At 58.7% G+C, this 22,803-nt stretch overlaps 2 protein-coding genes and 2 long non-coding RNA genes across 8 annotated transcripts in view; 1 reads left to right on the forward strand and 3 right to left on the reverse strand.

Annotated features, from left to right (window-relative positions):
• LOC137484167 (uncharacterized) overlaps positions 1–2,012 on the reverse strand; it is a 6,567-nt gene extending 4,555 nt beyond the window's left edge. The window contains exon 1 of the long non-coding RNA XR_011004769.1: positions 1,696–2,012. This is a non-coding gene — a long non-coding RNA (uncharacterized lncRNA). The remainder of the gene's footprint in view (positions 1–1,695) is intronic.
• Positions 1–4,335, reverse strand: part of LOC137484168 (uncharacterized) — a 16,882-nt gene extending 12,547 nt beyond the window's left edge. Inside the window, exon 1 of one of the 2 annotated variants that reach the window (XR_011004770.1) lies at positions 4,267–4,335. This is a non-coding gene — a long non-coding RNA (uncharacterized lncRNA). Of the gene's footprint in view, positions 1–4,228 lie in introns of both variants that reach the window. The other variant, XR_011004771.1, reaches the window with a different exon arrangement.
• Positions 3,363–14,719, forward strand: LOC137484163 (tyrosine-protein phosphatase non-receptor type substrate 1-like). 2 transcript variants are annotated; one of them, XM_068207777.1, is made up of 8 exons: positions 3,363–3,888; positions 10,155–10,514; positions 10,696–11,007; positions 11,155–11,502; positions 11,762–11,860; positions 12,276–12,297; positions 12,683–12,722; positions 13,366–14,719. In XM_068207777.1, exons 1-8 carry the CDS (start codon positions 3,816–3,818, stop codon positions 13,618–13,620), a joined length of 1,509 nt encoding a protein of 502 aa, XP_068063878.1. In that variant the 5' UTR covers positions 3,363–3,815; the 3' UTR covers positions 13,621–14,719. The 2 variants fall into 2 exon arrangements, with proteins under 2 accessions (XP_068063878.1, XP_068063877.1); XM_068207776.1 differs by having other exon boundaries at positions 3,364–3,888; positions 12,273–12,297.
• A 1,020-nt stretch (positions 14,720–15,739) lies between these two features.
• Positions 15,740–21,826, reverse strand: PDYN (prodynorphin). Of its 3 annotated transcripts, XM_068207781.1 has the most exons (4): positions 20,184–21,826; positions 18,020–18,078; positions 17,185–17,332; positions 15,740–16,913 (listed from the first exon to the last, which is right to left on the reverse strand). In XM_068207781.1, the coding sequence occupies exons 2-4, from the start codon at positions 18,037–18,039 to the stop codon at positions 16,368–16,370; spliced, it is 714 nt and encodes a 237-aa protein (XP_068063882.1). In that variant the 5' UTR covers positions 18,040–18,078; positions 20,184–21,826; the 3' UTR covers positions 15,740–16,367. The 3 variants fall into 3 exon arrangements, with proteins under 3 accessions (XP_068063882.1, XP_068063884.1, XP_068063881.1); XM_068207783.1 differs by lacking the exon at positions 18,020–18,078 and having other exon boundaries at positions 15,740–16,934; positions 20,184–21,808; XM_068207780.1 differs by lacking the exon at positions 20,184–21,826 and having other exon boundaries at positions 15,740–16,934.
• Positions 21,827–22,803: the final 977 nt, after the last annotated feature.

Here is a 22,803-nt window from a genome sequence, read left to right on the forward strand (position 1 = left end):
ACCTCCATCAGTGAAATGTGATTCATTAACAGGCCCAGGTTTGGCCCTGCAGGGCAGGGACTGGAACCTCTCCCACCTCCATCTCCTGTGAATCCCCTCCAGCCAAGGGAGCCACCGCTGTTCCCGGCGGCAGTCAGGGCTGGGAGAGGATCAGACAGGCAGCTGATTAAGGCATGAAAGAACAGTCTGGGCAAAACCAGTGCTGCAGGACTTTCCACTGGGATCGCTCTGGCAAGGCTGTAATTGTTCCTATTGGATGCTGCCAGGCTCTGACAAGAGATGAGGTGCTCTTGCCCTGGCTGAGGGTCCCTGTGTGTGGATGGGTCCCCACCTTCTCCTGGGGAGCGAGCAGATCCTGCAGAGCTGCCAGCTGGGAACAAGGGAATGCAAAAAGGACATTGAGCCTGTGGTTCTGGCTGGGAATAGGGAAGGGGAGCAGATCCCTGCCTGCCCAGCACCCAGACCTCTGGGGGTGGCTGAGCCTGGCTCAGCCCTGCCACACAGAGCCTGTACGTACCCCAAACAGGTGCTAGCAGCATGATGTGAGTTCCTCACTGTGCCTCAAAGCTGTGAAAATCAACTTATTCTTGAAAAGCTCTCCTGAAAAACTGCCCTGTCCCCCATGCTGGCTGCTGCCCAGCTCCTGGGGCCAGGGAGAGCTGAGCTCTGGAATCCTCCATGGTCTCCAGAATCCTCCCTGCCAGAGCAGGGTTTTGAGCTGAAGCATGGAGATGCTGCAGAGTGAGCACAGCCTGGGTGCCCGCTGGCAGCACAGAGAGGCTGGCAGCACTGCCCGCCCTGCCAAGCAGTGCTGCAGCCTCCTGCTCACCGTGGGTGTTCTGTACAGAAGGATGATGATGGTGGTGGAGTTACACGCCCAAAATTTTGCATTGTCCCTCTGTCTCAGGCGCACAAGGAGCCAAATGCTCCTCTCCCCCAGTGCAGGGCAAGGGCTGCCTTGCCAGGGTGAATCCTCCAAACCTTGGAGCAGGGCCCCTGTGATGCTGAGTGGAAGGGCCATGGGTAGGAGGGGAGGCAGCTGAGCCTGCCCATATGCTTCCTAATGGGGAGCAATAGCAGCTTTTCCCGGGAAGCTCGCGCCGCACCATCTGCTCTGCGCTGTACCTTCTTTTGCAGAGCTTTTTAAAGCTCTAACTTCCCTTCCCAAGCACTCTGCGGTGGCTGCTGCTTGTGTGCGGGCTGGCTCTGCTCCGTAATCGCCTCAGAACAGGTTGTCTGAACCTTCCACACTGAGCAGAACATCCCAGACAGGCTGAAGCCAACCAGGCCTCCAGGATCTGTACTTCCATGTAAAAATAACCAGGAAAGGTGGTTGTGAATGGCTGCAGTGTGTCCCTGGCATTTGCCCTCATGCTGGGCACTCACTTGCCCTGAGGGTCCCTGCTTCTGGACTTGGGCTGGGTGGGATGCACTGCCCACGGTGGTGTAGCTGCAGGGTATCCACAAACCACTCCTAATCCCATGGAATATCCAGAGCTGAAAGTGACCCACAAGGATCATCGAGTCCAACTCCTGTCCTGGCACAGGACACCCCAAGAATCCCACCCTGTGCCCAAGAGCATTGTCCAAATGTTTTTTGAGCTCTGGCAGGCTTGGGGCTGTGACCAGTGCCCTGGGGAGCCTGTTCCAGAACCCAAACACCCTCTGGTAGAAGAACCTTTTCCTAATACCAACCTCAAACTTCTCTGACAGAGCTTCATGCAGTTCCCTCGAGTCTTATCACTGGTCACCAGAGAGCAGAGCTCAGCACCTTTGCTTCTTCTTGTGAGGTGCCTGTGGACTCTTGTAGCGATGTGTCCCTGTCCCATCCCTGTGCAAAGAAATTATTGCTATGTGCAAAAGGCCAAGTCCAAGGGCTCCTCTGGAGCCTTGCTCCTTGTTGCCCACTCTGGCCAGCTCTGTGAAGGGAAATGATGGCTGTATTGGGCTTTCCAAGACCAGTGCTGCTGGCCACAAAACTTTTTCCAGTGGGAGCAGTACTGGCCACAACCCTTGAGTGCAGCCTCCAGATGCCAGGGGATCGCAGAGGGAGGTGAGTGCAGAAGCCTGGGGAGCTGTTCCCGGTTCCAGCAGTGCTAAATTAAGGCAGGATGTGCCCCATGGGCGTAGCTGGGGCTGAGGGGGAGGCTGGCGGGGCCGGGGATGCGCAGGCGGACGCCGTGCGCAGATTGATGGTGCCAAGTCACTTCAGATATCTCGGCTGTGTTTGTGCGAGGCTCTAAATAAAACCGACAGCCCTGGCGGCTGCCTGGGGAGGGAGGGAGGGGAGGAGGGGGGAGCCGGCAGCGGGTCCTACAGTATGGCACCCAGTGCTGTCCTCAGGGACCCAGCCCGGTGTGGGAGAGCGATTGGTGTGATCTGTGCTGCTGGGGATGCTGCAGGTGGTGCTGGGTGGGCTGGGAGCTCTGCAGTGCCTACCCCATCCCTGGGAGGGCAGAGGGGACAGTGGGGTGGTGCTAGGGAGCTGCCAGCATTGCACCTGGCATCCCAGGTACCCGGCCTGGCCGAAGTCCCCCTGGGTGGTGTGAGAAGCTGTGACAAGTGCAGGCAGTGGAGAATGTGTCCTTGTGAGTCCCCTGGGAAGGACTTTGTGTCAGGGAGAAGAGCGGTGCAGGGACATGAATCCCATGGATGCTGACACCCTCTTCCTCAGCCCTGCTTACCATTAGAGCTGCCTTGTTCTCAGGCTCTCGCTTCTCCCTGCTGCAGTCTCCCACTGAGGGGACATCACGGGCCCATTCCGTGGGGAATGTCCCCCTTCCCCTAGCGTGGTGTGCAGGAATTTCCTCTCCCTCCCCATCCACTCTCTGCCTGCCTGTGCTGCACCAATGTCCCCTCTGGCCCTGAGCCGCGTTGGCCAAACTGACCTGCAGAACACCACCCGTGCCACGGGTTCACAGCTCGGCCCTGCGGGGTCCCTTGGGAGGTCCCTGGGCACTTGGGACCGCCAGGGCCGCGGGCTGCTTGTGCCTCTGCCTCGGGCTGTCCTGGCTCAGCCCCAGGTGGCGCCTGGGTGTTCAGGACCCGAAGGCTGTGTGCTCCTGCACCCCAATCCCAGCTCAGGGATGCAGGGCTGTGATTGTGGCCGTGCCGAAGCGGCGGCTACACCGGCAGCCTGTGGCGAGTGAGGGGATCCCCAACCCCCATCCCTGGGGCCATGGAGCCGCCTCTCTCTCCCCCGGCCGACAGGGACCGGGCATCCCGGGGCTCCTGGCGGCCGGTCCCGGGGGTCCCCTCCCAGCCCACCTTAAGGCAGCCGCACACCGGGCTGACCGGAGGACTCTGCTCCGGGGCGGGCGGGGCTGGCTTCGCCCCCGCCTCGGGGGGGAAGCGGCGCTAAACCGGGGCTGCTGGGAGCCGGAGGGGGTCTCGAAGCTGGGGCCAGCTCCGTCCCTCCCCGGTACCACGGCAACGGAGGCGGCGCGGCGGCGGGGGGGAGGCGGCTCCGCGCGGCACCGGGGCACGCGCCCGCCCGGGGCCCCGCCGCGGCGGCCCCGTCAGCGGCCCCGAGCCCGCTCCGGTGCCCACGGGCGGCGGCGGGGCCGCGGGTCCGTGTCGGTGCGTGCGTGTGCGCTGCCCGCCCGCCGCGGGGGGAGAAAGGGGGGAGCCCGGCCTCCTTCCTCATTTTGGGGCTGAGAAGAGCGATTTCCTTCGCCAGCTGCAGTTCTGCGCTTTTTGCTTTTTTTTTTTTTTTTTTTTTTTTTTTTTTTTTAATTTGTCTTATTTATCAAACCCAGCTGCCGAGCCGGGCGCGGGGCCGCGCTGTGAAGCCGCGGGCTCCGCTCCCCGCACCGATGGAGCCGCATCCCCGGGATCCCGGCCGCACCGCCTGGGCATTGCCCTGCCTGCTGCTGCTCGCCTTGCCCGGTAAGCCATGGCTTCTGCCTGCCTTCCTGCTCCTTTCCTTGCCCTATTCCCCCCTTTCCCTCCCACCCCCCTGCCCTGCTCTGCCCAGTCTTCCCCTTTCTCACGCTGCTTCTCTCCTCTGCTTTGCCCTGTTTTCCCCCTTTTTTCCATCCTGCTCCTGCCTCCTCTGTCCTGTTTTCCACCTTTCCCTCCCACACAGCTCCTCTCCCTGCTCTGCGCTGTTTCCCCCCTTTTCCCGCCCTGCTCCTCTCCTCTGCCCTGTCCCCCACCTTGTCTCCCTGCCCTGTCCCCCGTTTTCCCCCGATCCTCTCCTCTCCTCGCTCCCGCACACCTCCGGTACCGACATGACGCCGCCTCTCCGCGCACGGTTGCTTTGACCTTTCCTGCGGTGACCTAGAGAGCGGCGGTGGCCGAGGGGCTCCCGCGGGGCCCTTGCCCGGCACTTCTCAAACCAAACTTCAAGGCAGGCAGACATGCCCTTTCCCAGCGAGGCAGGGAATTCGGCAGGGGCATGAAGAGGCATGTTGTTCCCACCCATTTGCGAGCACCCCCCTGCCAGCTATGGGTGAGGCAAAACTCAGCAAGCAGCCCGAATTCCCACTTGATGGTAGTGGAGAAGGTATGGAGAGGCTCTGGTGAGGGCTGCCTGTCTTCTCTGCCAAGAACTTATATTTCTTGCTGCCCTCCTGCTTCACCCCAGTGTTGGCTCTTTCTCTGTTTGATTGTTGGGCACTGAAGCAGTGGAATTGCAACACCTCCGGGCACCCTGTGCCATGTAGTCCTGTGTCGCCTCAGGCTCAGGGTGCCCCAGACCTCCCACGGGCTCATGGCTCCACCAGTCCCTTATAAAAGCTGGGGGGCACAGCAAAGGACCAGTCAAAGTGTGCCACTCTTGGCTGTTTCCCTTGCCGGCAGCACGTAGTGTCTCATCCCACGAGGAACAAACCCCTGTGGTGACTGCTGCTTTCAAGGATGTTTCCTTTCTAGGGTGTTTCGTTTTGGGTGATTTCGAAGGAATCGCTCTCCCTGCCAGGGGAGGAACAGGGTTTTTGAGGCAAACCTGCAGCAATAATGATGCATCTTCAGGAGCATCTCGCTGCTGAGCTTTTTGCTCAATTCCAACCCCTTCCCTTCCAGCCAGCCAGATCCCACTACAAACAGCCCAGCCCAGGTTCCGTGGGGGAAACCCACATTCTCCCAAGCCCATTGAAATAGTTACCATCAAAGCATTGCTTGGGCAAAGAGTTGGATGAAAACTTGGGTAGAAAGCAAATGCTTTCAGCACAACGCTCCTTGCTTTGAGTTGCCTGATCACAACTGAGAAGTGTTGGCCCCAAACTGAAAACTCCGGCTGCTGAGAGCCAAGAAGGCTTTGGCGGTGAGCGCGGCTTCCCAGTGAGCCACTGCGATTTCCTGCGTGAAAGAATAGCTCCAGCAAGCCTCCTGAACTTAATTAAATGTGGTCTTGGAGTAAGAACCCCATTTCTTTGAGCCAGCCATGGGAAAAAACCACCCTGGGGTTTTGAAGTGGTTTGCATCCCTGATTTTAGGTGCAAACGTGCATGTCCTTTTTTTCCATATGGCGAGTCCCTCCTGGGCCGTGGCTCAAACTAAGCTGAACTCCAGCAGAGTTGGCCCAGGCTCTCACTGCCGGCTGTTCCGTCAGCTTCTGCAGAAGTGAAGGGGAAAAGGAAAGGTCCTGGAGGAGACCTTCCTGTGGGGCAAAGGCAGCGAGATGTGGGAAACCAAACAGCAAAGCCCCATTGAGAAACTGTGCCCTGCAGAGCCCTTCCGTGCTGGTCTGTCCCCACAGAGGGTTTCAGCTGTGCTTCACAGAGCCTCTTCCAAAGGGGAATTCAGTTTCCTGCTGGGGCTCTGGCTCTTGGGATGAATTTCTGCTGATGCTGGAGGAGGGGAGCTTGGAAATGGTGGCTGTGTGTGAGCCAAGGCTTCCTCTGATGTCACAGATGTAAAACACAGCCTTTACTACAGCCCTCCCTGAGTGCCCTGGGGTCTGCTCTGAGCTTAGCAGCTATCCCCAGGGCTCTCCTTGCCTTCCCTAAACAGCAGATTCCAGGCCTTTTATAGGCAGCACCTGTTAGTTTCCGCCCCTGGCAGCCCTGCTGCAGGTGAAATTCCAGCAGGATTATTTTGGGGTTCCCTTGCCCATTGGCCTGCTCCTTCAGCGAGTGACTGTGGGGCTTCGGATGCCGGTGACCAGCTGCACATCGTTTCTGGAGCACACAGCCATCCCGGAGCTCCTTACCCAGCTCCTTCAGAGGAAAAAAATCTATTTTTACCAGGAAGCATCCAAGCAGCCTCTCCTGAATTAAACCCCGGCCTCTTGCAATCTGTTCAATATCAAATACTTCAAAAGGTGGAATATAGAAAAAAATGTGTCACCGACATGGAAAACTTGCACTGCAGCGAGAGCTGGGATTATTTTGCTCCCAAATTAAACTGAATAACGGGAAGGAGGCAGGCTCTGCCAGATCGTGCTCCTGCCTCTGCTCCAGGCTGGAAGTGCTCTGCGAGGGTCTGCACTGCGAGGGTGCTTCCACCTACGTGGGAACTGTCAGGTGATGCTTTTCAGGGCCCTAAAACCCTTGGCTAATTCTGGAGTGTAGGATAAAACAGATTACAAGGTCAGAGCACCTAAATTCCCCATGATCTTGGGGGCAAGAGGATCGTGTTCCAATTGCAGGCGGTTTGAAATCCAAGTCTAAGAAAAAAAAGTGTCATCAGGCAGCAGTGGAGAAGCAGGGAAACAGTGAGAAATTGTGGTGTCCCATGTTTCTGTGGCTTGAAGCCCCCCCAGCATCCCACTCCTGGTGCACAAGTATGTCGTAAGCTGCTGGGCTCTTGCTCCCCCTGGGTGAGTGCCTTAAAAGGGGAAGGAGAGGCATCAGCTGCATGTGAGAAGCTGTGTTCAGGGAGAAAGAGGAAAGAAGCTTTGGTGGAAACTTTGCATTTTCTAACTTGTGTGTTCTGGGGTTTTCTGCCAACTTCCCCTTTGTGTTTTCCCTTTGGGGAGGGGGGGCATTGCTGTGAGCTGCTGCAGGGGGTTGGGGTCATTCTGAGCAGGAAGGGGCCAGGCTGGGCCTGGTGCAGGGTGATGGATGCAGGCAGGAAGAGGAGAAGCCAGGTGTGGCTGGGCCTCCTGCTTCTGAGCCAGGAGGTACGAGCTGGTCCTTGTTGGGGTGTTCCTGCGGTGGATCGTGGCTGCAGCTTGTGTGTCACAGACCAGAAATCCTTGGCCAGGGTGATCTGAGCAGAGCTGGGCGAGGGTCTCTGAAGTAGCAGAGGAGAACACGTGGAAAAATACCCCAAAGCCTCATTTCAGTCCTGTCCGAGGGGCTCCCTGGAGCCTTCTGCAGTGACCGAGGGCTGCCAGTGAAGCCTCTGGACAGGCAGCGTGAAGCCCCTTTTTCCCTCGATCCTCTGGGAGCAGTAGCAGTCAGGAAAGCAGGAAAACACCTTGCATCCTATCCCTGGACAACAGCATGCTCTGTGCCTGCTAATCCCTGCGCAGGGGAGGCGGGCACGCTGCTGCCCCGGTGCGGAGGGAACGTGAGCTCGGTGCTGTGGAATGCATACAGACCATCCACATTTGGCTGCAAATCTGGACCCTGGGAGAGATCCCTGCTGCTTGCAGGGATAAATCCCTACGGTTCCAGGAAGGCAGGACCCTTGTGCCAAGGTAGTGGGGAGCCCTTGCTGCACACCAGGCATGGCAGCCAGCCCACAGGCAGGGCACCCAGCCATGCTCAGCTCAATGCTGAAGCTCCCAGTGCTTCTGTGGATGTTCCACTGCAACCAAGAAATGAACTTTGGGGTTGAGCAGTGCCCACCCTGACGCTCTTTGGTGTTGGGGTCAGCTCTGGGGCCGCAAAGCAGGCACATCCCCAGCTCTCCCGCTCAGCACACCACGTGCCTCATGGGGAGATGGGCAGATGGAGAGAGGGAGGATGAGGAGGAGGTGCTCGGCTGGCTCAGGTTGGGCTGTGTGGGGCTGTGCAGGCAGTTCTACCCAGTGCAGGGGACCCTCAAGGGGACAGAGGGTAACCACTCCATAGAAGTTGGTTTTACAGAGGATTGCAGTGAGTAACACACTCATCACAGGGCACGGAGTGTGTGGTGGGAGTGGCCCTGGCTTCCTGCTCCTGTGGCCACACATGGGATGTGTCCCTTGCTGTGCTGAGTGCTGCCCGCTAATGAGCTTTGTTTGCCCAGTTTGGTGGAGCCAGTACTTGGTGTTGTGGCCCCCTGGGTACATGGAAGGGCTGAGGGTCTGTGTGGTTGCTGGCTGGGGGCTCCAGTCTCTGCCTGTAGCAGCCTGGTCCCTGCCTGTGTCACATCCACGTGCAGTGGATTGGCGAGAGACCGATGATGCTTCTGTGCCTGTGAACTTCCTCTGTGTATTTCTCAGCCATTTCTTGCGAAAGGTCTCTCGGCAGCAGGAGATGGAGAAGTTCAGGAGATACCACAGAAGCAGATCTAGCGATGTTTGCCCTGTGTCACTGCTGTGTTCAGCACATGGAGTGCACGAGGCCTCTGCTCCAGGGCTGCTCCCCTCAATTTGGGTGTCACCTGAGAGGACGGGGTTGCCTCACAGGTGCCCAGGGCACCACTGCTCAGGTGCAGACCAAGGCTCTCAGAGTGAATGACTCATCGGAACGTGGCACAAAGCTACTCTGTCCCTCTGTCCTTGTTTTGTGGGAAAAACTTGTTCTGATGCCGCATTAACCCTGACATGGCTTCAAAGGGAAACACCAAGGCCTGAAGGGTTTGGCTGAGGATGCTGTGGACTGATGCCCTGGGCAAAAAGCCTTTAACTGGGGCAGTCTGGAGAAACTGGTCCTGGTAATTCTGGCCATAGAGATTAAGTAATTCCACACGGTGGAACAGTGAGAACATCTGTGTGTACAGCACATACCACTGTGAGTCAGGAGGGATTAACAGCTGCCAAAAATCAGCTCTGGTCTCTGTGACAGCCAGCTGTGGCCAGAGGGGTCAGAGCAGCTTGTCCTGCAGCAGGTCCTCCTGGGAGCATCCAGCCAGAGATTATCCTGCTGGGTCCCAAGGGAAGCCTTGGCACGAGTTGCTGTCCTGGATTTCCCTGAAAGGAGGCTGTAGCCAGGTGGAGGTCATTCTCCTCTCCCAGATAACAAGCAACAGGACAGGAGGAAATGGCTTCAGGTTGTACAGGGGAGGTTTAGGTTGGATATTTGGGAAAGGGTAAGAGAGCTGTCCAGGGCAGTGGTGGGGTCACCATCCCTGGAGGGGTTTAAAAGATGTGTGGATGTGGCGCCTGGGGTCGTGCTTTGGTCAGGGGCTTGGCAGTGCTGGCTTAATGGTTGGACTCGGCGATCTTAGGGCTTTTCCAGCCTAAGAGATTCTGTGATCCCATGATTCTGCTGCGAGGGATGTGGGGTGCTGGTCCACATGCTCCCGGTGCTGCTCAGCATTACCTGCTCAAACACAATGGTCTCTGTGTGACCATGACACTGGTTCTGGGTGCCACAGCCACCTGTTAACAGCAGGTGGATCTAAGTGGGTCCCCCACTTCTCTCCCTGCGTGGCTTGAAAAAATGTTCCTTTAAGCAGTGACCAGGACTGATATCTTTTGTGAATTTGGTTGTAATAACTATATTGCCATAGAAAGAACTGACAAAATAAACCCCTGGGTAACCCATGGGTGTGTAGTGAGGGTTGTCTGGGATGTTACTGTCTGTGCAGGGAGGTGTGGCACAGGTGACTGGATTAGGGACCAGTGGTATGGAGACGCTCCAAAGACGAGGTCTCCCTGTGGTTGCTGCTGAGCGGGAACAGTGCCTGCTTGGCTGGCATTGGTGGGGGATAGGCTGTGCTCTGCTGGGATCATCGGGGCTGGGATTCCATGCAGAAATGGGACAGATTCAGGATAGAAAATGCAGTGTCACATTGGTGATGGGAGATGGCTCTTTGGAGCACCTCGTTTTGTGCACTTCTTTCTCCTGGCTGACAAAGCCAGGTGGCTGTGGGAGGCAGCCCAGCGTGCTGGAGACATTGACAGCTGGGATGTGCTCCATGATTTATCCATACAGAGCACAGCACAGTCACCAAGCAAAGCTCCATCCAGCTCCGCTGCCGAGCCCTGCAGGCAGAGCAGCGTGCCCATGGCCACAGCCCATCACCTGGGGTGCTCAGCCTGTCCCAGGGCTGGGAGAACAGTCAGGAGACTGGATGTGTGGTGCCAGGTGAGACTTGGTCTCTTTTTTCTCTAGGTATGGGTGCCCAGGCGGGTCAGGACTTCAGTCTGCAGCAGCCCCAGGCCAAGGTGACGGTGGCAGCGGGGGAGACGCTCACCCTGAGCTGCACCACATCTGGAATCGCTGGACCAGGTCCTGTGATGTGGCTGAAGGGCTGGGGCAGTGGGAACAAGACTGTCTATGACCAGAATAAGCAGGATCCCTCCTCCCGTGTGACAAGAGCAGTGGATAGGTCCGACACAGACTTCACCATCCACATCAGGGACGTTCAGCCTGAGGACATGGGCACCTACTACTGTGTGAAGTTTGTCAAGGGGAGCACTGGTGATGATGAGGTGTTTCAGCATGGCAATGGCACAGAGGTGTCTGTGCAAGGTGAGTGGGGCTCCTGGAGCAGTTCCAGGTAGAGCAGGGATGGGGAGAGGGGCTCAGGGCTGGTCCAGGAGAGGATCCCATGGGCCATCCCCATGCCCTTGTACGAGACTCTGCTCCAGGCAGGCCCAGGGCTGGGCAGGGGGCAGAGCCTGGTCTGATGGCCCCGTGCTTCTCCCCACAGCCAAACCCAGCCCCCCGCTCGTGTCTGGGCCTGAGCAGAGAGCGAGGTCGGGACAGTCGGTGCCTTTCACCTGCACGACTGGAGGGTTCTTTCCTGAAAAGATTGGGGTGAAATGGTTCAAGAACGAGGACCCCTTGGGGGGTCAGCCACCCCAGATCACCGAATCAAAGATGAAAACCTACAACATGTCCAGCACAGCGATGGTGACCCTGCAGAAGGAAGACGTCCTCTCTCAGCTCATCTGTGAGGTGCGGCACTCCACGCTGCCGGCCCCGCTGCGTGGCAGCTACCAGCTCAGCAGAGTCCTGCGAGGTGAGGGCTGGGGGCCTCACACTGGGTGTGAGCTGCTGTGGGGCTGGGGTCCCTGGGAGGAGGACGGGGGTCCCTGAGGCAGGGACAGGGCGCCCTGTGGGCAGCAGAGCTGGGGCAGCAAACACCAAGCTCTGCCTCTCTTCCCAGTTCCCCCCAGCATCGAAGTGCGCGCTGAGCCGAGCCCCGTTGAGGTGAACCAGACCGTGACCTTCACCTGCCTTGTGAAGGAGTTCTACCCAGCAGATGTGACCGTTTCCTGGCTGGAGAATGGGATTGAGATAAAGGTGGAGAACATCTCCCGGCCATCGGAGCTCCCCCAGCGTTTGTTTGAGCTGAGAAGCCAGGTGGAGGTGCAAGCCACTGAGGAGAAAAACGGGTCCACGATCACCTGCATGGTGGTGCACGATGCCCAGGCCCCTGCCAACAAATCAGCCTTCCTGTGGATCTCCAACCCGGCCCAGGGGGGATTGAGCAACGGGTTCCAGGTGACTAAAGGTGCGTCAGAGCTGCTGGGATGGGGTGCCTGCCAGGGCAGCTGTGTGGTGTCACCCCCTGCGGAAGCTCACAGCCCCAGGAAAATCTGGTTGAAGGACCAAATCTCCATATCAGGGGGCTGGGGGGTGTGATGGTGGCAGGCACTGAGCTGTCTTCCTCGGTGCTTCATGCATCACTGAGCCAATTCCAGTTGTGAGGCTGCAAGGACTGGGAGGTACCACGTTCTTGGGCCATGTTGACCTTTTCATTGATGTTTCAGATGATCTGCTCATCTACATCGTGGTGGGCCTGGTCTGCACCGTGCTGGCCCTGCTGGTGGCTGCGATTCTATACCTGATCCGGACCAAGCAGATCAAGGGTAAGGGAGCCAAGTATGTGGCAGGGAGGCAGATGCTCCCAACCCCATTTTTCCTCTCTTTCCCATGGGTTTCACACTGCCCCATTGGACAGTAACTCCTGGCAGTGCAGCTGCAGGTCCTGCCCAGTACAGGTGATGGATAGAGCTGCCCAGATTGTTTGCAGGCTGCAGGGAAAGCTCTGGCTGGTCTAAACCCTGCCCTGCACCTCCTGTGCTCCCCCAGGAACAGTCCTGAATGAAATTGATTGAAACTCCAGGGAATTGCAGTCACTTGCCTCTGAGAAAAAATGTGTCCTTGTCCTTGAAGCAGTCTTTGCATGTGTTCTCTGTGCCCGTGGAAATGGGGCATTTGTCTTGTTTCCTCAATTTTTTTCCCCTAATTTTTTTCCTGATTTTTTTCCTTCTCTTTCAGCAGGTAAAAGCTCACCATCTGCCAGGTGAGTGCAGATCTCTTCTAGTCACTGGGTAACCTATGGGGACTCTGCGCTGGACACGTCCAGTCCACAGAGTCCCTCAGGATTGGGACAGAGCTGTATCCCCAAAACTTGTGAAAGGGAGGGCGGGAGCACAGTCTCTGCCCATCTCCCCAGCTGGGCTTCTGGGGATGTTTTGCTTGTGGTGGGCCTGAGCAGGCTTATGGGAGCTGGTCTCTGGCCAGCAGAGAGGCAGCTGGACCAGCACAAGCCAATGCTCAGGACCTGTTTTGCTGGGTGCAGCTGCAAAAGGACTTTGGCTTGCATCTGACCTCCTCAGCTGATCCATCACCAGGGAAGGGGCAACAGGACCCTTCATCCATCTGACTGTTTTTGTCCCTCCTTCCAGGTTACATGAGCCAGAGAAGAGTAGCGAGGCCACGACCCAGGTGGGTCATCCTGGGACTGGGGAGGGAGAGTGGCCCGGAGCCACTGGAGAGGGGAGTGGAGGGTGGTGGCTCATCTCAGTGTCTCCCCTCTGTGGCTGGAGGTGGAAGAGAGGCTGCCCCAGGAAGAGGATAGCCACTTCCCAGAATCTTTTCTGCCTTCACCCTCCTTGCTCCTCCTCCTCCTTCTCCCAGTAAAGTCTGTGTTTGATGCTGCCTGGAGAACCAGCTGTGCGATAGCCAGCCAGGCTATTTGTGGAGTTATTTTGCATTTGGTGACGCAGCTACGAGCGAAGTCGTGATCAGCAGCAATCTATTCATCCCACCCAGGCTCTGCCAGCTCCCGTGTGGGCATCATTGGGCAGTCTGGCCCTGCTGGGATGGAGTGATGGATGGAGTGCCTTCAGTGATAGCTCTGGAATTGTGGCAGTGGTTTTGAAGCCAGAGCAGGGTGATAGAGAGGCTCATGATGTGAAGCTGTAGCATGGGGTAGTGCATGGCTTCAGGGTGGTGGCTGCTGGTATTGTTCCCCCATACAAGCAAGGTTGAGGTGCCCCAGGCCGAGCTGCAGTGGGATTGACTCCAGAACAGGGCTGTGGGTACAAGGGCATCTTCCCAGAGGAGGAACTCTTGGTGCCTCACACAGGAATCCGACCCCAACAACCTGACCTATGCGGACCTGAACTTCGACAAGGAGAGGAAGAGCATCCGGCGGATGGTGGAGATGAGCCAGCAGTCGGAGTACGCTTGCATCCAGACCAACCAGGCACCCAACGGCGACGACAACCTCACCTACGCCGACCTGGACATGGTGCACCTCAGCAAGGCGCCCAAGCGGCCGGCCCCGCGCCCCGAGGAGGCCAGCTCTGAGTATGCCAGCGTCCAGATCACCAGGAAGTGAGCAGTGGCTGCTGGGACCCCCTGTCCTGCTGGGAGCAGCTCTGCTCCTCCCTAAGACTGTTCTCTTGGAAGCACCGGGAGCGATGTGAAGATGCGCTGCGGTACCTGTGTCTTAGGATGGAAATGGAGCCCGCAATACTTGTGGGGGTCTTCTCCCATCCAGAGAGACATGATTTTTGGGGGTAGTTTGGTCCTGGGGCCGCCAGCTCCATCCCTTCAGGACCCCCATCAAGGGTTGCTCAGCCTCAGTGTGCCGGGTTTGCCCGCAAGCAGATTCAGCCAGCGGAGCAGCAGCTCCTTGGGAAGCTCCAGCTGGGCTGAGGGGACAGGTACAGTGCCTCCACACCAGCTCTCATGGGGATGCCACTGCCTGGCCCATGGCTCCCCAGGACCAGCAGGGCCCCCACACTGCCTTCTGGGGCTCTGCCACCACGCCTGGACACCAAACTCTGGCTTTAAAGGAAGGACCGACGTGTCCTCCTCTCTTCCCAAGTGTCCCTTCTGCGGGACCTCTGTCTCGCCACAAGGCCAAGAGGCTGGAAGGCCGTTGAGCCAAGGCCCCCACCCTGCCGTCCAGGGGAGCTCCAGGTCTGGCTCCCCAGCACCGAGCATCCTCCTCATCCTCATCATCTCCCTGTGCACAGCCTTGCCCTGCATTGGGACCCACCAGCGCTGCCCCAGGCTTGTACAAAGCGTGCAAGGGGCCCCCCAGCCTGGCTCCCCTCGGGAGCTCCCCGCAGGTACCGTGTAACATGTTTTGACTGTTTGACATGTAACTGTTAATTTTTAGAGCTGAAACCCCCAATGTTTTGTGTTGTACGTGGGTGTACTGCTGTGTACTTAACACTAGAATAAGATGTGCAAAATTAAGACTGAGGCCTCAGTAAAGAATCCCCCAAACCCTACAGAGTTTATAAGAGACTTATATGCTCCCCCCCACCCCAGCTCTGTCTGGGGGGCCAGACAGGCTCCCCCCAGCCCACCCATGGGGACAAATGTCTTCATGTGCTCCCTACCTGAGCCACTGTGTGGGGTCTCACCCTCTGTTGGCTCCTGCAGCAGTGGAAATGTGGGGGGCTTGAGGGCACCTGGGGTCCTTGAGGAGCAATGTGACTGCTTGTACAGACCTTTTTTTTTTTTTTTTTTTTTTGCTTGCAAGATATTTTTATAATAAAAGTGAAAAGTCCTGTGCTGCTCCCGCACATCAGCGTGTCCCTGTGCTCAGGGGGGTTACCTTGGCACTGGGGCTGGGGCTGCAGGGTGGGGTTGGGAGTCTGTGTGTCCTGCAGGGAGGAGAGGAGGGCTCATCCTGCACAGCCCTGTCGTGTGCGCTGGAGGGAGGGAAGAGGAAGGCAGGAGGTCAAGGCTGGGATGAGGGCTATGGTGCTGGCTCCTCTGGGCACTGTAAGGGAGGGGAGCAGTGCACCCCATGGGCAGGGACTGAGCAGGGGCTGGCCATGTTGCATCTTTAGGTGCTGAGCTGGAGCTGGGATGCCCAGACTGGTGTGCAGGCAGGCTGGGTGCTGGCTCCAGCCCGTGCTATGAGTGAGCTGAGTGTTCCAGTGCTGTGCAGTGACCTTCCCCCCCTTTCCCAACCTGGAGCTGGTGCCTGGGCTGTGTCTGGGGCATGAACTGTGTCTCACCAGAGCCAGGAACTGCCCTGTGGGGCTACATAGACACTCAAAAGGGAAGTTGCTGCCCAGGCTGGGCTTCCTCAGCACTGAGCTGCTGTTGGAGGGGGTTACATATGAGCAGAAAAGGGACAGTTTGCCCCCTGCCCTCAGCACAACCGTCCCTTCCCAGCTGGGGCAGCAGCTGTGATTCCCAAGGGAGTCTCCCCTGCCTGCTGCTGCAGGAGGTACCTTGCCAGCACTCTACATGCCCCTGCAGCAGGCTGAGCATGCCTGCCCTGCACTTGCTCAGATGAGATGGCCTTGTCACACTCAGGATATGGCTCCAGAGGTCGGTGGGGTCCCATATTCCTTTTGGCACCCACAGCACAAGAAGGATACCACCATGTGCTGCCTGCAGGTCTCACAGCCAGCACCCTGGCCCATTTGGGCACCCCAGTTTGGGGTGCTTGCTCTGCCCTGCAGAGCACGATCAGCACCCAGCATGGCTTCAGCTTCATTGGCATCTGCCTTTTATTGACTGCGGGGGGGAGCTGGGTGTTGGGGCACGGGGCTGACCCTGCCTCTAGAGTCGCTCTTGGAGGGGGAGCCCAGGGGCACCAGGTGGGTGCTGGGATTAGTGGGACACTGTGAGAGGCTCGGGGAGGGGAGTGGGGGCTGGGCTCGGCACTGCTTGAGCACCTGGTGATGGTGCTGTGGCTCCACCAGCCACCTCTGCCCGTGGTCACGACACCTCCCTGACCCTGCCCTAGTTCATCCTTCCCAGTGCTCGGAGCCCCCTGACCTGTACCTCAGCTGTGATGGTTTCCAGACCCTGCTGTGCTCCAGCAGCCGCGGGAGGATGGAGGATATGTGTCCCCAGCAATACACCCCCGGGAACCCTGGGCTGGGCCACAGCCACACCGCCAGCAGCCGGAGGAGTGGCACTGTCCCCTCCGTGCACAGGATGGGCAGGTGAACCAGAGGGACAGCTGGGGATGGAACTCATGGTCCCCTCAGGGGAATGAGGCAAGAGTGACACCAGCCACACTGGGCTGGGCAGGGGACAGGGCTGGGGGCGATGGCACAGTCGGGGTGGCAGTGTGGGGACCGTGGTGCTGCCGTCCCACGCCTGGCTCTACAGGTCTGAGACCTCCCCTGAGTAGGCGCTAGGGTCCTCATCCGACCGCGTGGTCACCTTGAACTGCCTCCGCAGGAAGCCCCCGTAGCGCTTCTGATTGTCCCACTTGAGCTTGGGCCGGATGCGGCGCAGGAAGCCCCCATAGCGCTTGTGCAGCTGCGCCAGCTCCGGCCCCTCGGCCCCGGCACCCGTGGGCTCTTCGTCCCCATCCCCTGCCGGCCTCGGGTAGTCCTCGGGGGCCGCTCGCTCCCCCGGCTTGCGGCTGAAGCCCCCGGACTTCTTGCTGAGGCCACCCTTGCTGTGAGCGTTCTCGCGGAGCAGGGACAGCAGCCTCGCCTTGGACATCATCTTCATGAAGCCCCCGTAGCGCTTGGCCGGCGCCAGCGGCAGCTCTGCAGGGCCCAGACCCTGCTCCGGCTGTGCCTCATCCTCCTCTGCCTCCTGTGGGGACGGCTCTGTCCCTTCGGCCAGGGCCACCAGCGGGGCCAGGAGCGCCAGCGCCTTCCTGCACATCTCCCACTCGGGGCCGGGTGACAAGGAGCCCTGGCATTCCCACAGGCACATCTGTAAGACAGCGGCCGAGCGGCCCCAGGTCTCGGGCTGAGCCCCTGCCTTCATCCCATGCCACCCCAAGCCCAGGGTGCTGTGCCCACCGTGCTGCTCAGCTCGGTGAGAAGCTGAGGTTTGCACAACCTCAGGACCCTGGGGTGCCCATGACCACCACACCAGGTGCCACCCAGCTCTGCCACCCTGCACCTGTGACACTCCACTGCTGTGGCTCCCTGGCTCAAGTCCATGTGGGGCCAGCACTCACCAGGGGCTGGACGCTGCTGTCGGCACCGCGGGTCTGGGCTGCGCAGAGAGAGCACTGGGTGACACAGTCAGCAGATGCCACCGCAGACAGGGACAGGCAGAGTGCCAATGCCAGTGCCCGTCGTGCCATCTCGTCCTGCAGCCGCTGCCTGGAGACGGAAGACAGCACAGAGCCTGTCACCACATCTGTGCCAGCTCTGGGAGGCCATCACCACTCCACAGGCACTGGGCACCTACCACCTCCATCTGTGAGCTGGTCCTGGGATCACACACAGGGACCTGTGCCTGTGCCCATTCCCATGTGACTCACCTCCGGGTGCTGCTCCCAGCAAGGACACCACAAAATGTGACCCCTTACCCTGGCTGTAGCCTTGGTCCTTGGCACAAGCCCAGAGCCATAGCCAGTCCCTGGTGGCCACCAAGTCACTGTGGGCAGGACCACTGTTGCATCTCATCTCATCTCATCTCATCTCATCTCATCTCATCTCATCTCATCTCAGTTCCATCCCATCTATCCTCTCCATCTCTTACTATAGCATAAGAAAGAAAAGTCCCTTTTTTCCCCAGCATTGGGTTTCTCTGTGATTGCCATGTCTGCATGGTGCAGGCAGATGAATCACCAGCTCTTCCCCTTGGCCTTGGGGAAAAGAACCACAGCAAACGGAGCTGCGGTGGCAAGTGGATGGGGTGAGGCCATGGCCCAGTGTGAACTCACCCCAGGCTGCTGAACCCCACACCAGTGCAGCCTCATCTCCCCTCCCTCACACCCACCAAGTCTGCTGGGCTGGTGCGTCAGGAGAAAAGGGGAAAAAGGAGGACTCTGGGTTCAAGCCTACCTGCAGACCACCATCGCCATCCTCCAGAAGTTTGAGAGCCGTGATGGAACCTCTGGCCTCTGCGGACGGACGAGGACACTGTGCTCAGCTGGGAGAGGGGTTCTGCAGGTGGCAGTGCTAAACCTGACCCCCAGTGAGGCTGGAGGGGCCACTGCCAACCCCAGCTGCAGTGCCACAGGATCACCATGCCATTGGAGCCATGACAGCCCTGGAGTAAGAGCCAGCCCCAAAGGGATGCACAGGCTGCAAGCCCCTGCCTGCCTCCATTGCTGCTTTTATCTAGGGTGGGTAAGGCATGACCCAGAGGGATCTGTTACACATTAATGACGCATATTAGAGACTATTGTGCTCTCTAGCAGTAGCTGCTAATGTACTGTAATTGGTACTGATGAAGAATTGTTAATGCCACAGTATTAATTCATGCTAGATTAAAATTTAATTTGAATTATCTGCACCATCGTGTGTTGAGCTGTCTGAATTCCTTGGCTGCACAGCCACCAGCTCCGTGAATCCTCCCAGTGCCCTGGCAGCGTGGCAGGGAACAGGATGGCAGCTGCCCAGGATGGCGGGGGCACGGTGGGACCTCAGCCAGCCCTCGCCACTGAGACATGGGGACAGTCCCTTATTGCGTCAGGGCCACCGAGACAGCACCGAGGAGTGAGGACATGCCAGCCACACAGGTAGGTGCCAGCTGCAGCACTAGGGGGAAGGAAGCTCCCAAAAAGAGCTGATGACTGCTTTGCAGGAGCCCCACCGGGAACCTTTTCCTTCCCTTTCCACACCTGCTTCCCCTCCCTTGCTCCTCCGCTGCCGGTATCCCCGTGGGTGCCGCCAGAACAGTGCGCAGGAACGGCACCGGGAATGTTCCCATGCTGGGAACAGCTGCTGGTTTGTCTCACACTGCACAGTCAGACCTCTGGCATTCTGGACACAGTGTGTCCCATCCCTGTCACCCTACTGCCGACAGAGGATTTCATGGCACTCAGGGGAGCTGCAGTTCTCTGAGCACATGCCAAGGACATCCTAGGACACCCCACTGCAAATGTACCGTGTGCAGGTGGTGCCACAAATGTCCCAGCAGTGCTCTGCCTGCTCCTGAAGCTGGGATAAGGAGGACTGGCAAAAAGGGAGCAGGAAAAGGAGAAGAAAACAAAGGGCTTTGGACAAAAGAGGAAAGAAGCAGCGGGGAGGGAAAAGCAAAAAGAACACAAAGGGAGGAAGAAGAAAAGCAGAGTTCGAGCTCACTCCTGTGTTACCTGGAGGAGCCCAAGGCTCCGGAGCCATCCCTCCTGCAGGAACACCTTGGAAGGATCGTGGCAGGGTCTGGCAATGCCAGCATTGAGTCCCAGTCTCTGTGGCCACTCTCAGCACATTCTACCTGTGCCAGGTGCCTGCCGGTGTCCCTTCCTCCCCTGTCCCATTTCCACCTGAGTCTTCAAAGACCAGGCTTTACTTTGGAAAACCCCCAAGCTGCATCCATGCACCCCAGGGGCCAATTACAGACCTGGTGACCCAAGGAGGGATGAGGAATCAGGACTGTGTGCTGGACAGCAGAGACTGGCCCCATCTTGACTAACCTGTGATTACACCTAATGAAGGATGTGAACAGCTCTCCCAGACTGAGCAGATCCCTCCTCCCACACAGGTCCAACTCCACAGGTTTTGATCCTGCACATAGTTCTGGTGGAGAAGATCAATCTTCCAGCATCTCCTTTCCTCACCTCTAAAAATTCCCTGGAAACACTGTCAGGACAAGGCTTCTCCAAAAAGCTGGTAACTTTTGGAATAGAATCACTCAAAACTCAGCACTGCAGCCACACTGCTGCTTGACCCAAGGAGGGGGAGAGAGAATCCCCCATCCTCTCTGCCCACTCCCTTTGTCCCTCCAAGCCCTGGGTGATTCTGCTGCCAGGACGGAATCAGCATGGAAATGAACCCCAGCAGAGCTCTGGACAGCTGTTCATGGGCTCTGAAACCACTCAAGGGATGAGAGGGACCTGCAGCCATGTGGAAGCTCCCCAAAATAACACAAGTCCAACCACAAGCCACTCTCAGCAGTGCTGCTCATGGGGGTGTTCTTAAACTGTTGCTTTTTGGGGAGCAAGAGCGATCCCCTGTTTGTGCCTACGCAATGGAAGGGGGATGACAACCCCGGCAGCCCTACCTGCCGCTGCTCCCCGTCCCGCCGAGCACCTGCTTCGCCAAGTCAGGACGGGTCGTGGCTGATGGATGTCCCTCCACGGGCGTCAGGCTGCGCCAGTCATCGGTGGCAAGGCCACAGTGGCAGGTGGCCCCACGGTGCTGCCCGGGTTGTCCACCGGACTCGCTGCCGGCTGCCTCTCACCCCGCTTTTATGGCCACGGAGTCTCCTCCTGCGGCGGGGCCCGGCTGTGCGCGGCGGCAGAGCCAATCGGGGCGAGGGAAGCTGTGAATAATCAGCCCCGCAGCATCCCCGCCACCTCCCGAGCAGGCTCGCCCGCACCGCCGAGGCCTCCCCGCAGCCCCCGGCCGCCCCGGGAATCGGGGTGCACATCCCACCACTGCGGCTGCATCCCTCGGAGACTTCCGTCGTGCCCAGCCTCGGTGCTCGGGGCCGAAACGCGTGCCCCGAACAAGGAAGGTGGCAGAGAACTGGGATGGGGTCTGTCGGTCTTCCCACACAGCTGCGTCCCAGAGGGGTTTGGCTGCTGGGGGTGTGAATCCCCTGGACACTGAATTCAAATCGTGTCCAAGAAGGGTGGAGGGGGAAACGTGAATCCCTGACCTCCTCTCACCCTGTTCCCCAGGCTGGGGAGAGGCACCGTCCTCGTGGAGATGCTGGGGAGAGAAGTGAGCCCATCCAAAGCTGCTGGGAAGGGAGAGAGGGTCTTCATGCCCCGGGAAAGGGATGTCCCAACCCACCCAGCCTAGCTGCTGTCAGGTGAAAAAGCCTTTGCATAGAAACCCCCCAACCTCTGCAATGCCAGAGCTCAGAGCCCAGCTTCACATCTCCCTGAACCCCCTCCTCATGAGGGCAAACACTGAGATGAGCCAAAGAGGCAGGGGGAGCTGGGTGGGGGGAAAAAGTCACCCCCACTTTCCCCACTCAGCCCTGATTCCTGTTCTCACACATTTCCAAGTCTGATTTGGGGATAAAGGAGAACAGCACTGGGGCAATGACAGGCAATTCCCGAGCCCCTGCACCACTGTTCCACTGCACCATGTCACAACAGACGTGTGGGATGGGGGTCCGAGGTGCAGACCCCACAGGACATCCTGCACCAGCCCCCCACACCCCGGTGGGTGCAAACACATCCCCTGCATCGCTGGCAGTGCAGCCAGTCCTCTTGCCTTGAAGATGGAGCTATTTTTATCGGAGCTCAAGAGGGATGTTTCCCAGCAACCTGCTGTTCTCCCAGCTCGAACACCAGCTGCTGGACCTGGTGTCCCCTTGCTCAGCCCTCCCAGCACTGGTGAGGGAAGTGGGGGCCATGGACACGGCTGGGACCCTCTGCTGGGCACTTAGCAGCCACGGCAGCCTGTGCCCGTGGTCCTCTGTCAGGGCTGGTGATCAGGTCCGTCGGCATCGCCCAGCTCCTTGAAAAGCAGGCGGGACCCCACGGCTTTTGTCGGGAGGTGGATTTTAACTCATCCAGGCTGGGACTGTGCTAACACGGAGGGACCAAGGGAGCGGGGCATGGGGTGGGGGGGAGGGCAGAGCCCTGCATCATCCTCAGGGCCAACGGAGGAACCCATCCCTCCATTCTTGGTGCTGCAGCGAGGGGGGATGGAGCTCAGACCCCGCAGGGGCAGAGGGCGGCCACGGCCCCGCCTCACCGTGTCGGGTGTGCTGGGCTGTGCAGGCACAGAACAAAGCTGAGAAGAACAAAACGCATCTGCAAACGACCACAACACCCTGGGCGAGGAGCTGTGGGCAGCCCTCGGGCAGTTTAACCCTTGCTGCTGGGACTGATGGCCGTGCGGGCACCACAGACACAGCAGGGGGGAGCAGTTCTACACCAAAGCCATTATTTTTATATGGATATATATATATGTATGTATATATGCACCCAGCGGCCTGGGGTGCAGTCACGTCCCCGCACAGGGTAATTGCACACGAGGGAGATGTGTTAGAGATCGAGCAAATCCTAAGGACGCAGAGGGAAAAGTCGTTTGGAATAAGGTTCCTTCCCTTTGCTCCGGGTGGGAGGTCGAGCTACTCCGCTCCCCAGAGCAAAGTGCCACAGATCTACTGAGCTGGGTAAGAGGGTCCTCCACGGGTCCAGGGTGTGGAGGGTGACAGGGTCCCCCGGGAGAGGAGCTGGGAGCCAGCCCACCCACCAGCAATTCAACTTAATATTCATCTGTCTCTTCCTAATGGGAAAGTGTCTCTGAGTCACACTGACATTTCCCTGGGACAATGGCAATTAAGTACCTGGGTAAGTGAAATGTGCGGTAATAGAAAAGTTAACTTTTGCTAACTACATGAGTGAAAGGCGCGTTCGGCGAGGAGGGGGCCGAGCGTGCCAGGCACCCGCGGAAGCAGGTGGGAGTTAATGTCAGCTCACGTCACACGGCGCTGCCACTCTGCCCCTGAGCCCCCAGCCCCCCCGAAGGACTCTGCCCCAGAGCAGACAGGGCACCTCATGCCGGGATGGGGCAAATCGCCCCTGCGGCTGGTACAAGCTCTGCCAGCCGCCGGGGCTGTCCCCAGGCAGAGGGACCGCGACCCAGAGCTGCCGGCAGGAGCTTCCCCAGGAAGACAGTCGCTACGCTGTGGGGCCTCCAGCATGGTCAGCTTTATC

This window comes from Anomalospiza imberbis, chromosome 17 (genome assembly GCF_031753505.1).
Source record: "Anomalospiza imberbis isolate Cuckoo-Finch-1a 21T00152 chromosome 17, ASM3175350v1, whole genome shotgun sequence".
Lineage (NCBI taxonomy): Eukaryota > Metazoa > Chordata > Aves > Passeriformes > Viduidae > Anomalospiza > Anomalospiza imberbis.